Raw genomic sequence first — 12,680 nt, 5'->3', positions numbered from 1 at the left:
TAGGATACATCAATTCTACGAATAGCATTTCGATCAGATACTGATCGACAAGTGTCGCGAAGCCATGTAAATTTTTATTTTTCATGTAAATGGTATTTTGCGCCTGCCTCGCGATTCACACTCTCCAACGTCCGCTATCTCTTGATTCATCTGCACGAAACAGATTGCTTTTTCGTCGAATAATATCCCGTAAAACGTTACTGCCATTCGACATCCAGTCCAGTGTAGATAGTCCCTCGTATCAAGGGAGAACAATGGCGTCGATTTTGAAACACCGATATTTTTTGAAAGTTCGATACTTCGTGTCTCCCATGGAAACTGAAACCACAGCTTTTGTATTTCTAGTATTTTACAAAACAACACGAATTTAGACTATGTTTATAATACATTAAATTACTTCAGCAGAACAGTCAATTACATTTTAACTTGTTCACTTTGAAATAGTTTATTCTACACCTGAAACTCTAATTTTCATTCAACGAAATGAATTTCATTATTAATTATTTCATTGTTCATACGCGTCAAATTTAGAAGAACATTTTCCAATCTTCTTTTACAGTATTTCTTGAGGCCAGGGATTAGATTGCGGATATTTGGTCGCACGAACGCAATTCTTGGCAGTTTAGCCGAGTCGTTAGAGACAGCAGCCACTGATAAATAATCAATCCAACGTGATCGCGTGACTCCGTTTCGGTCACGAGATTTCCTTGGACAAGTCGGGAGCACTTTCGTTGGGAAGGCAACGCTGTCGTGAAACTGTACGCGTTCATATCCACGGCGAGAGGTTTGTAAGAAGAATTACGAGCTATTTCGAGTTGAGAAAACTTACGGTAAACGACGATTGGGCATACATTTCGCGTAGCTTTCAGCACCGCCTCGCGCGTGGTTGATCTACGATCTCGGCAGCTTTGATTCGACTTCACTTAACAATTCAAACATGCTATACTGGAACTCGTCGCTGGAATACGTTATTGGTGGTCTCAGGATTGTTGTTTCTCTTGAGTCCAAAATTGTTGGATTGAATATTTTTCTTTAAATATATATTACTTGGATTTTCAAGTCAATCTTATTTTCACTTAACATGAAACTTGTATTAGGTCATCCCACGAGTTCGTGCCAAGGTGGCCTTGCGATTATTATTTCTCTTGGGTCCAAAATTATCAATCTTCTCGACAGAATATTTTTTTTTAAATATAAGCTACCAGGATGTTCAAGGCAATTTTAATCTCATTTGTCACGAAACTTGTATTAGGTCATCAAGTTTATGGCATTGTTCTGCTATTCAAATTAATATGTGAAATATACCTCTACGTGTCAATGAAAAAATATATTCTGTAATTATGTTCTCAAGTATAAAGACAGAGTTATACTCGATGCATTTGCTCCACAGTGCTCGAACTTTTAAAATTACCATACGGTAATTTGCATCGGCGCGGATCTGCATTGGAGCGCGCAATGTTGTGTCATGTTTCTTTCCCGAAGCAAGCTGAAATAAAATTCAATTAACGCTCCATTACCGTAACAAGTAAACTTCCGGTCGCGACAGGCTACCAGCGTGTTGTCTCGAGTTAATCTGTTCATCAAGTTCGCGTTAGTTAGTACGTTCGGCGATTCCGCGCCTAAATTCCCATAAAATCAGTAAACGCGTAGGTACGTTCGCGAGTGGAAAAAAGGAGTGGCGCAGCGGAGGCCTCGGAACAATTAGAATTAATAATCCAGCGCGATCGTTGTACCGGAAGACACGGTCCGTGTATTCTGGCTGGAAATTGAAGTTTCTTCTGCATAGTTCCAGCTTATCGTTCCTACGCGCATTCACGGTCCCACGTGTAGCTCCTCGAATTGTCTTCGCTCCAAGTGATGGGCAAAGTTTTATTCGAACAATGGACTAAAGGAAATACCGTATAGCGATCCATTCTCAACGTTTATTCCATTCAAATATTATCAAGCCTGTTATTCGTTCAGCGTGAAATAGATTTTCATGTTCGGTATCGCGGTAACTTCGTCAATTATTTCAGCAAATAATTAATAACAAGTGGGTTGTCTTCTAAAATTACATGTAAAGGACCTTCATTTTGCTCTGTAATATGATTAGATTTTGTTGTAGGAGCAAATTCAATGTTGACATAGGAAATGCTGTTCCTGAATACAATGTTTACTATTCAGTTTACGTTTCGACCACGCTTTGGATCCTCTTCAGGAATAAGTTAAATGCATAATTCAATACGAAGGTGAAACCGTAGGATGAATAATAAAATGTCCAATACAGTTACAAATAAATATTACATTCAGGGAAAGATGTTTTGCTTAACTGAGTTGCAATTTGTTATCTTTTCTTCTTTATTCGAAATGTTCGTCGCGATAAAAAATATTGCCCCTTCCAACCCCCCCCCCCCCCCTCTCTTTCTGTAGCGTTGGCTCGCTGTTAACTGGTGGCTCGACCGCCACCACGATGAAGTTTTCATTATCAAGAGGATTCCTTTTGTCTCCAAAGTTCGCGACAATAATAGATAGGGCGAACTGTAACGCGAAAATGTTTCGCCGTGGAACGAAGTCGCGACTGATAAACGAGCGACATACTTAAGCTTGGTGCATGCGATAAATAGAATAAAAAGCCGTGATAATCGAGGGACCAATATAGGTTAATTGTCTGTTAGCAAAGATTGATTAACACGTTCGTCGCCGGGGCTGCGTTTCTCCGACGTCCCGACTCGTTATTTGGAAGACAAATTGACTTTGCGAACAATTCAACGAGAAACTGATTTGGAAATTAATCGAAAACGTGGAATAACAGTTTAGTTTATAAACCGATTTAATTATTCAATTTAACGAACTTTGTCAGCTTTGTACGTAATATTTATAATTTCAAATTCATATCGAATGTTTACAATTATACATAGTTTCGATAGCTTATTCTTATTTTTAATCATAATTCCACTTTCCCAACTCCAATGAAACATTTCCCAGGTAATTTAGGTTCGAGAACTGTGAAATAATATGTCATACATTCTACGTGATGCATTTGAAGCTTTCAACACGTGTAACAGGAATTAAGCACTCTCGAATATCATAGGACAAAATTATCTCGTACTAATTGCATTAGTTCGAGAGTCATAGGCTGACATTTAGATCCATTAACAATTTTAAACAATGTTTCACAGGAGTTCTCCATGTAATACCCCATTTAATATTGCGAGGACATAAAAATGAAAATAAAATATCGTAGATCGAGCTCCTCTTCGATGAAACTTATGAATAATAAATGAAATAGGAATCGCTAATTTTTTTTAGAGAAACCATCCTTCCTTCGAGAAACTTCCCTCGAGGAACTGTCGAGATCGAAGGACTGGTTGAGGGATCAGTTTACCTGAAAAGCCGTCGCACCTGCGGAATCACGTCCATCTCCCTTCGGACACGTTCCCAGGTAGGGGCTGTAAAGTCAGAAATTTCCTGCAGTTTCCCCTCTCAGTCCCACGTCTCGTTGAAACGACGACGATCCCTGGCTCGTTGGTTCTGGTGCAGTCCATGGAATTTTTGCAGGGCACGTTTACGTAGACGCGTTGGCAAACACTTCACCCCCGCGCGAGAATGTTTAAACGACTACTAATGGTGGCTCGATAAAAACCGTCTGCTGTTGGCGACTAGGTCTCGTAGAAATTTCTCCACCGGCTAACTTCGCTTCGTGGGTCAATGTTTCTTTTTTCGGTGGGTTCTTGAAGACTACTCCAAATGTGACTTCCGGAAGGTGGAGTGTTAGGTGGCCATCTTTGCTTTGCATTTAGGTGGAGTGGATCGTTGACAACTGTGAGGTTAGATAATTGGAAAACGTGTTCTTCTTGTGTCCTTTATTTTTATATTAAGCCTTTTACTAAAGCTGGTGATTTAATAAATATTGAACTTCGTTTCTGAGATTGCTTGGAACTCCACAAACTGAAATTACGCAGTCCTCGTCGCGACTATGTCCCATTTTCACGTCCCATGAAACAGTTCTTAAAAAAAGCACTTATTTTGCACTTTGTTAATTAAATTTTTTAGAACTTCATGACTCGAATATCGCATATGATAATGCCTTTCATTCCTCGTATTCCGTTTTCATAGTTCTGAACTGTGCCACTCGTTTTATTGCATGTCGTGAAATATCGCGAGCTACCCTTTGAGAAGTCCACGTTTCTCGTAAAAAGAAAGTTGAAAAAAGGTCGTGGAATACGAAGGAGCGATTAATTGACTCTGCAGCAAAAAAAAAGGCAACTTTGACACTTTCCTTTCGTATCACCCCTACCCCTCGATTGCCAGCATTTTTTATCGATTTGTTTGAGTTTACTTCGAAAAATTTCCACTGTAGGATGTTCGGATAGCTTTGTACAGAATGAATCATGCAATTTAATCTACTGATATATTCTCGTGATTGACAGCGGAGAAAAGTGGTCGAGGAAGGAGTTGAACTGTTCGATAACATCTGACTTCCTGTGACATTACTTTCTCCTCAATTCGGTTTCTCTAGATTCCAATTTCATGTATCGCAGAAGACGTAATACAATTGTTGAGATAATTAGTATTAATATCAAGAGAGGAGATTAATATCAATTCTAATTTCATAACAATAATAACCAATGCTAATTCTGCACGATGAATATTAACATCAATTCAAATTCTAAACATTAATATTAATTCTAACTTCAAAAGAATAATAATAATGCTAATGCTGCACGATTAGCATTTATATTAATTCTATTCCCAAGATATTAATATTAATAATAATTCTACACACTGATTCGACCAACTATTCCCGATTGCAATTTATTTATTCAACTCACGAGCCACTACTTTATTTTCCACCCGACAATTTTCTCATCCAATTCCATCGAAAAATCGGAAAGCCCAACGCCAGAGCCAGTTCTCGAGTGGCTCGTGTCGCGCCGCAAACAAGAGCAAGTCCGACGGACATTTTTATTTCATCCACTGTCAATTTGTCGACAGCACCTAGCCCTGGGTACAAAAAGACCTCGCCCTCGCCCAGTGTTTCGTACGTTTCCACGGCGCAGCGACAAGGAGAAGACGAGCCGCTTCTCGAGCGCGTGCTCAAGAGGTTTTGCAAGCTCACTGAATTTCTATACACCGCTCGAGAAAGTCTACCTACTCCTACCCTTCTCCTTAAACCTATTCCTCCTCGGGGACCTCTTATGCACTTCACTGTGCGCCGTTACTAAGACTTTCCCACGGTGTATCCCCAGGTAATCCCCGTGTCTTTCGGATTTCTGCCTCGTCGGATCCGCGGAAATCCATGAGACGCGTGCGCCAACAGTTTTCACGACGTCGCTCTTTTTTCCCTACCCTTCTCCTTCCCTTCTCCCTCTATTTTTCCTCTTCCCGCCTACGCACCCAGGGTTTTCAACCCTTTGCGATCGAAGGCCGTACGAGGCAGTCGATATTAAACGTCAAACCGTGTCCCCCGCTGTAACATTTATTTTGTGAAATATTTGGACGGAAAGATTTCGAAATGTGGAAAGTAGAGAGCAATATTTGGAATAAATATAAAACCGAGGGCTCGAATGATCGTTTTTTGGAATATTATCGACGGTTATTTATTCATGGTTTCGATGGATGTAAATATTTTAATATGTTCGCATACGTGACGGTTTTTGACCTTAATAACTGCGTCAGCATTGGTTACAGTAATGCAGTAATGCGAGTATTATTAGAGATATTGGAAATGCTACGCAAATAGAGAAACAAGCAGAGTTGAAATTACTTTTAATTATATTAAATTGTTATGCGTGTATTATTTTAAGCAGAAGTATGAATTACTTTATTTAAATGTTTCGATTATTAAAAGTTTTACTTGTAATACTTTTAGAATTTTTATTATCGGAGGAGATATTACCGAATCATTTCCTGTGCTCGTTCATGTAAACTGAACGTATGATGTATACGCTAAAATTGTCCTTATTTAATTTTACGTGGCTCTGAACTAAATTGCCTAGGCGCGCTAAATTGTTACGCAGCGAAACCTTTGAAACATTCTCACCGGCCTTGGGACAAGCCGTGAGGTAGTATAAAGGAATCGATTCGAAGAGAATCAGGGGATGAACAAGTTGAACGAAATTTTAGGGCTGTAGTTCAGGGTTTCGACTGTTTTGCTGCGCTTTTTTAAGCGTATACTTAGCGGCCAGTCTTGTTCTCGTACTATTCAGAGTGTTTCGCGTGAGAATTGCATTTGAGAAGTATCGAACGAATAAGGAAGCGTGAGAGTTCTCCAAGGAAATAAGGATCGCCTGACTCTTCTTCTGAATGTAATTTAGACAGATTTTATACGAAATTAATTCTTGGTTTCGAGTGGTGAATATTTTGCAGACGAAATTTTCATTCGAAAGGTCACCGATTTATTATAATAAATGTCCGATATGATGTCCCGCGGCGGCGATGCATCGTCTGAAACGACCAATGACAGATTGCCATGCTCCTTCCATGGTTTCGGGAGTAATAGCACCACTCCGGGGTCATTTTAGACGATGCATCACCGACGGGGGACATTTATGTGGAACATTCATTACGAAACATCAGTAGACATTCCAGTTCAAACTCTGGACTTTCGCGTAATTTTAAATTTTGAATATCATTGTAATACCTAAAGGTATACAGAAGATTCATCCCTGCGTGTAAACAAATATCTTGTATTCTTGGAAATTTGGGAAAAAATGGGGGTGAGAAGAAAATAATTAGTGAAGTAGAGTACTAGTTTACTGATTGATCGAATTTTTCCTTCACTTATAATTGTTCTACGTCGTTCATTTTTAGATGAAAATGAAAGCAATTACTTGTCCCTGTTACTGAATCGGAACAGGCCTGAATCACGATCATTTTGTGACGCAGTACTCCATTGTAGAGCTTCTTAAACTATGGATCGCGACCCCTTAGTTGCGTCAAGGGGGTTTCCTCGTGTTTGGAGTGAAAAAATTAGAATGTGATTGCAGATAATATTAAAGGAATATTTATATTGGGGAAAACTATAGAGAATAAAGATAATCATTAATAACATTCAGTAAATAAGGTATGGAAATCTGTTCTTCTTCATTCTTTCTAAATTCTCTTTAATATTTTATACTAACACTTTCTGTATATCATAAACAGTAATAATCGTCTTATGATAATTATATATATAATTTCGTCTTATGAAAAGAGATTGGAGATCGAATCAGGTCTGGACTAAAAACATCAATTTCCAAAAACTTCTAGTTTCTTATCAACCGCACTCCTTATCAAATATACTTTCCCAACAAAAGCAACAAAACATAAAATAATTCAAAGCAAAGGTATAAATTTCCTAAAAGTTACAATTTTTCAGCAGCCATTGAACCTTCCCGGAAAACTCTCTCCGTTATCTCCTCACACATTCCTCTCGATAACACGACTCGATGGCGTGCAAATTTCATATTTCCGCTATCGTCGACATTCGTAACATCGAAAGGAATCACGATCACAGTCGGTTTGTTCCCAGCACGATTTCATTGTGTCATTATCAGAAAACCATCGGCCTGTTTATCGACCACTTTCTCTCTCTCTCTCTCTCCTCTCCCCTCTCCCCTCTCCACTCTCCCCTCTCCCCTCTCCCCCACGAAATCGTAAGGAGAATCAAAGGACTTATCGGTTCGAGGAGATACGACGTCGCCATCCGCGCGACACTCGATTCCTTTATGGCTGTCTCGAATTTTATCGGCGACCATCCTCCCCCTTGTTATCGGAGCGCCGGTGCAAACGGTCAAAATTGATAAGCCGTTCCTGGCTCGGATAGAAACGCGGGAACGCCATCGCGACGCCGTTATTCGCTGTAACGAGTACGTACATACCTCGGATGCGATACTATGGAAACAGATTAGTCACGTAATAAAATCGTGTCGGATTCGTCCTAGGGATCCAGTGGGAAAACAGTTGCTTCGTCTGGCTCCTCTTCGCACAAAAACGGTGACTCTTCGATTTACAGTGGTGGGCAAAATCGTTATCTAGATGAAAATTCCGAGTTGTAAGTATGTAGTTTATTGTATTCATTGAACGAAGGTCAAAATTTGTGGGCTGGAGTAAAATATTTCTCAAGGTATAATGGAAAGAGTTTTCCAAAGGGTCTTTAGTGTGATATTAGATTTAGAAAAAAATTGTATATGTATGTATGGGTGTGTTTATGTGTGGATCCCTGTTTAGCTGTATGTACGAGAAGTGGTTTGTCAAAAAATGTTGAAATTCTGTGTAGTAATTCTAAATAATTTCGATGCTATTACATTTTTTTTTTAATTCTGCATTTAAAGTAGGTGTGTCAATATAGGTATGTATGTTGGTTTCAGTTTATCGTTATATCTCATGAGTGGTTATCAGATAATCATGATATTTGATTCAGTAATACCTATACAAATACAGTGCATTGATATTATAATGTTTTGTTTTTTAATCCTACCCCTACGTATCAGCATGTCGGTCTCTGTTAACTTTCATACCTCAGGACAAACTTATTAGAAAATCATGAAATTTCATGTAGCGATTTCCCTGTACCAGGCAGTGCTACATTTAATTTTCTTTTTTGAATCTGATGGAATAATGGGGAGATGTTGATATAAAGAGTGGCATCTTTGGTTCGATAGCGGTAGAGTTATCGTTGATATTCGAAGTGGGCGGCACTTTCTGAACGAAAGCTGGAAAAACTCCGCGTCAACGTTGCCAGCTTTTCGTTTAATTGAGATCGAGCCTCGAGTGAGAATTCTCGACCTCCCGCCATCGGTTTCGCCGCGACAGCGTGAATTACGTACGTGCTTTTCGAACGATGGCTAGCGCTTGTTGTGTGTCGTCGCGTCTCCTCGTTTGGAGCATACAAGCTAGGGGTTCTCAAATATTCTCCACTGACAGCTACTGCTGACTTTACATTAACAAGGGCCCTCAGGGACTGTAGCTATGTCTGATTGTAGCAACAGTACGGGGCTTAGCGATCCCGAGGTACCCGAGCTATAGGGGGCCAGTGGGCCCCAAAACGAACTATTGGCATCCCTGATGGGGATGATGAAGATACGAGAATGATGAAGATAGATACTTAAGCAAAGTCAAATAAGGATAATTATAAAGAAGGAATGTAAGACTGATGATATTTTATAATTGAAAATCATTTTATTTTCCAAATAAGGGGGTTGCTAACAGAGAAATGTAACGTTTGTGACATACAATGAAGCATGGATAGAGACAAGGACAAATGGATAGATATGAGATACTGGAATACGAGGGGTGCTAACGAAGGAAAGCTTTTTACTGAGTTTGATTTTCTATCTCTTGATTCTTACGATGAGCGTGAAATCTGTTAATTTTTGATGTTACGATCACGATATATGACTATGCACCCTCATAAATAAATCTCACTCGTTCACTCGCTCTATTTTCAAAGATATAGTAATATGCTGACATCCCTAATTGGGTTGTCAGAGAATAAAAAAGAAATAAATGAACATCGTAAAAAAGACTACGGAAGATATTTTAATGTAGTAGGTGTTACATTTGCATAAACTCCATCGTCCCTTATAACTAAATAAAAATAAATTAAAGTACTTAGGTAAAGGTGTGTTGAATGAGAATAGTTTTATTTGATGGGACATCTGCTAGCTCAACAAGATCAATTATTTATTGTTCAGCTTGAGTATTAATCAACTTACATATGAATTTCCTAAAAATAAAATAAAAATCCTGCCTCAAAGGGTCAGTACCATATAAAATCATATCCCAAGAAGCTACCAATTGATGCACTCCCACGTATACTCAATCTTAACTATCTCTTCGAACTGAAATTGATCACCTCCGCGCGAAAAGACTCTCTCAAGCCCCGAGAAAAAAAGCAGAAAGAGCTTTCCATCGCACTCGACGTCGGGGTAGCCGCGTTTCATCGGAAACCGATCGACGAGCAACTCAGGAAACCACCCTCGGCTCGAGCGGTGCAAACGTCGATCGACGAGCGAGCCTGGTTCGCGGACATCCATCCGGGAAACCGGTGAACTTAACTCGAAAATTCGACCTTCTTTGAACAGAGCCACGAATGCTGTCCTGAAAGTACTTGGACGAGTTCCCTCCGAGCCCCCGTGTCGTCGACCGTTCTCGAAAGGATAGAGGAACGTTGCCAAACGGGACCGTTCGAAGGATGTAGTCGACGGTGACAAATGACGAAATAAAAAAAACAAAAGGAAGGAGGTAAAGGATGGAGGTGAAGGAGGTGTGGTACGAGTCCTGGAGGATTACCGAGCGGTGAGGAGAGGATGCACAAGCACACGAGCCAACTGCGCGGCCCCAGCGGCCCAGGAAGCGGACACCATGTCGCTAATAGGGGTCCTGTCAGAAGATGGAACAGCTTCCACGGCGGCGGAACCGTCGGCGCGAGCAATTTCAACGACACCGTCGGCAATGGCAATCTGCCCTCGAGCATGATCGCCAGAGCTCCCCAGGAGCCGTTCAGGGCTGTGCCCAAAGCGGTCCAGGCCCTGAGGAGTGAATCCGTCGATAGGAGTCATCGCGCTCAACCCCCGCCCCCGCCAGCCTTCCCCAGAAGACGGTTCTCCGTGTGGTGAGTCTTGGAAAACTTCATTTTTATCCCTCTGTTTATTCTGAAATCTGTTTGGTCAGTTCTGACGAAAGTCAGGAGAAGTAGACACGAAAGGGTGGAAGATTTGCGCGGAAGAGTAGCCCATATGTAGCAGAAAATTATATTTATCTATATATATTTTTATTAGTTTAAATTTCTATGTTTTTAGAATATTTCGTAACAATTATTCAAATTTAATTATATTCAGTATAATTCCCATCATAGAACCCTATCACTTCCGTAATTATAAAATTTATACAAATTTATACAAATTGAAACTGAAGACATGACACGTAAATAATAAAATACGGTCATCGAGCAACAGCAACACTTGGTAAGGGTGTCTGGAGTCGCTCTACCTGCGTATCCAATCGCTCTAGCCGCTTTCCATCTCTGCAAAATTAATACAAATATAATATCAACGTAACAAACTTCGTGGTCGCACAGCTTTGACATAAATCAATTCTCCGTCTCCCTCTTGTCGAATTACACGACCTCGCGAAACGTGTTCGAAATCGACGCACGCTGACGCCGCATCTTTTATTGATGCAGCGTCGCAACGAAAATTTATCCGACGTATAAATCACCGTAACACGTTCCCGGACGGACGTGCGTTACAATTCGAATATATTTCAATTAATCTCCATAAAAGCACGACGACCGTATATCTTCGCCTCCGCGCCTCTCGGCCACTCTTCTTTTTTTAATCTTTTTTCCACCGGACTTCGCGGCGAGACATATTAAATTACAACGTTGTAGCGGGTCAATGCTTCGATTGAAATTTACCGATATGGATCTCGCGTCGATTGACATCGGGGCCCGAAATAAGTCGATCGAGAGTCGGTGGTTCTAGGGACGCTGTTGTGAAATTATGAAAGAGCATATTTTTTAGCGTCTTCAGGGGTTTATTGAAATTTTTTGAAAGTGAGACTATTTCTTTTTTTTTTTTTTTTCTAAGTCTTAGAGAGGGTATGAAGTGGATTTTATTTTTGTTCGAAGTAGATAGAAATTAAAAATTGTCTAGGCAGAGTGAGAGTTAGATTTCTTCATCTGTTCTCCATGTGTGTGTATATTAAAGTACACAGTCTACCTATCAGAATTCTTGAAAATATTAATCTTTATCTTTCTTTGTACCTATCTGTTTCTATGTACCTCTAAAATCTTTTATCTCGGTAAATAAAAGAACATACTTTCTCCGAAACAGTTCCATCAATTAAATCCAGAGAGCAAGGGATTTAATTTCACCGTGACTTATTTATCATTCCTCCCCAAACTGGAAAAGAACCGCAGATGTGGAGCTCGAAGAGAACCACGAGTGTTCATTTAAGACACTTAAAACGACTCCGATTGCCCATCGCAACGTAAACCGAAATTACGCTTGCTCCCAGCGCTGAAAACTGTGGGCAATAACACTTCCTCACTCGAGTCACGCGCACCGCATCGTAAATTTATGAACGATATTGTTTTAACCCGAGCAGAGTCGGCCAGTAAAAGTCGCGTCAGTCTCATCCCAACTGAATTAAACTCGGACTTTAAGCGTCCCACGAAAGTGGCGTGAGCGTCTAACGCGATATCCCTCTTCTCACGAGGTCATGGGAATACGTGCAACCGGTTGACAATTTCGTCGTTTTATCGTCGCTGTCGAGAAACAGTTAGGTCGCTAATAAAGAAGGAAAACGACGGGGAAACTAATATAGGTTGCGGCGCCCGCTCAGAAATATTTCATTAGGTCGAGTAGATACGCAGTCTTGGGTCCGGTTGAAATGGGGTACATTATTTCACGAAGTGGCCGAGGAAAGACGTTCCGGCATGCGAATGTCCGCCAATGAAATCGCTTGGCAGGGACATTTCGCGGACGCGGAGCCACTTTCCGAAGGAAATTACAACGGTGACTCTTCTTTAGAAATGATCGGCGAAACTGGGACGTAAAGAGAGAACCGTCCGAGTCTCTCATCGATCCGTGTTTATGACGGTGCACGATTTGTCGCAGCGCTGAACAGTAAAACTTGTTAGGTACAATTTTTACGGGGGTATCTAGTAACGCCAGTTTTCACGTTTGGTGACTTCCGTCGGGCGACTGGTCTTT

The 12,680-nt window shown here is 40.6% G+C and overlaps 1 protein-coding gene across 6 annotated transcripts in view; it reads left to right on the top strand.

The window, feature by feature from the left end:
• The window catches only part of LOC128889200 (rap guanine nucleotide exchange factor 2-like), a 202,697-nt gene that overhangs the window by 127,085 nt on the left and 62,932 nt on the right, over positions 1-12,680 (top strand). For 4 of the 6 annotated variants that reach the window (XM_054146622.1, XM_054146618.1, XM_054146620.1 and 1 more), the window contains exon 2: positions 10,047-10,576. The exons of the other annotated variants lie outside the window; for them this stretch is intronic. In XM_054146622.1, the coding sequence (XP_054002597.1) occupies positions 10,272-10,576 (305 nt within the window). In that variant the 5' untranslated portion in view covers positions 10,047-10,271. The remainder of the gene's footprint in view (positions 1-10,046; positions 10,577-12,680) is intronic. 6 annotated transcript variants of the gene reach the window in all.

Source organism: Hylaeus anthracinus, unplaced genomic scaffold (assembly GCF_026225885.1).
Source record: "Hylaeus anthracinus isolate JK02 unplaced genomic scaffold, UHH_iyHylAnth1.0_haploid 11997, whole genome shotgun sequence".
NCBI lineage: Eukaryota > Metazoa > Arthropoda > Insecta > Hymenoptera > Colletidae > Hylaeus > Hylaeus anthracinus.
Note: the sequence above shows the minus strand (reverse complement) of the source record. Positions and strands in the feature narration are given on the sequence as shown.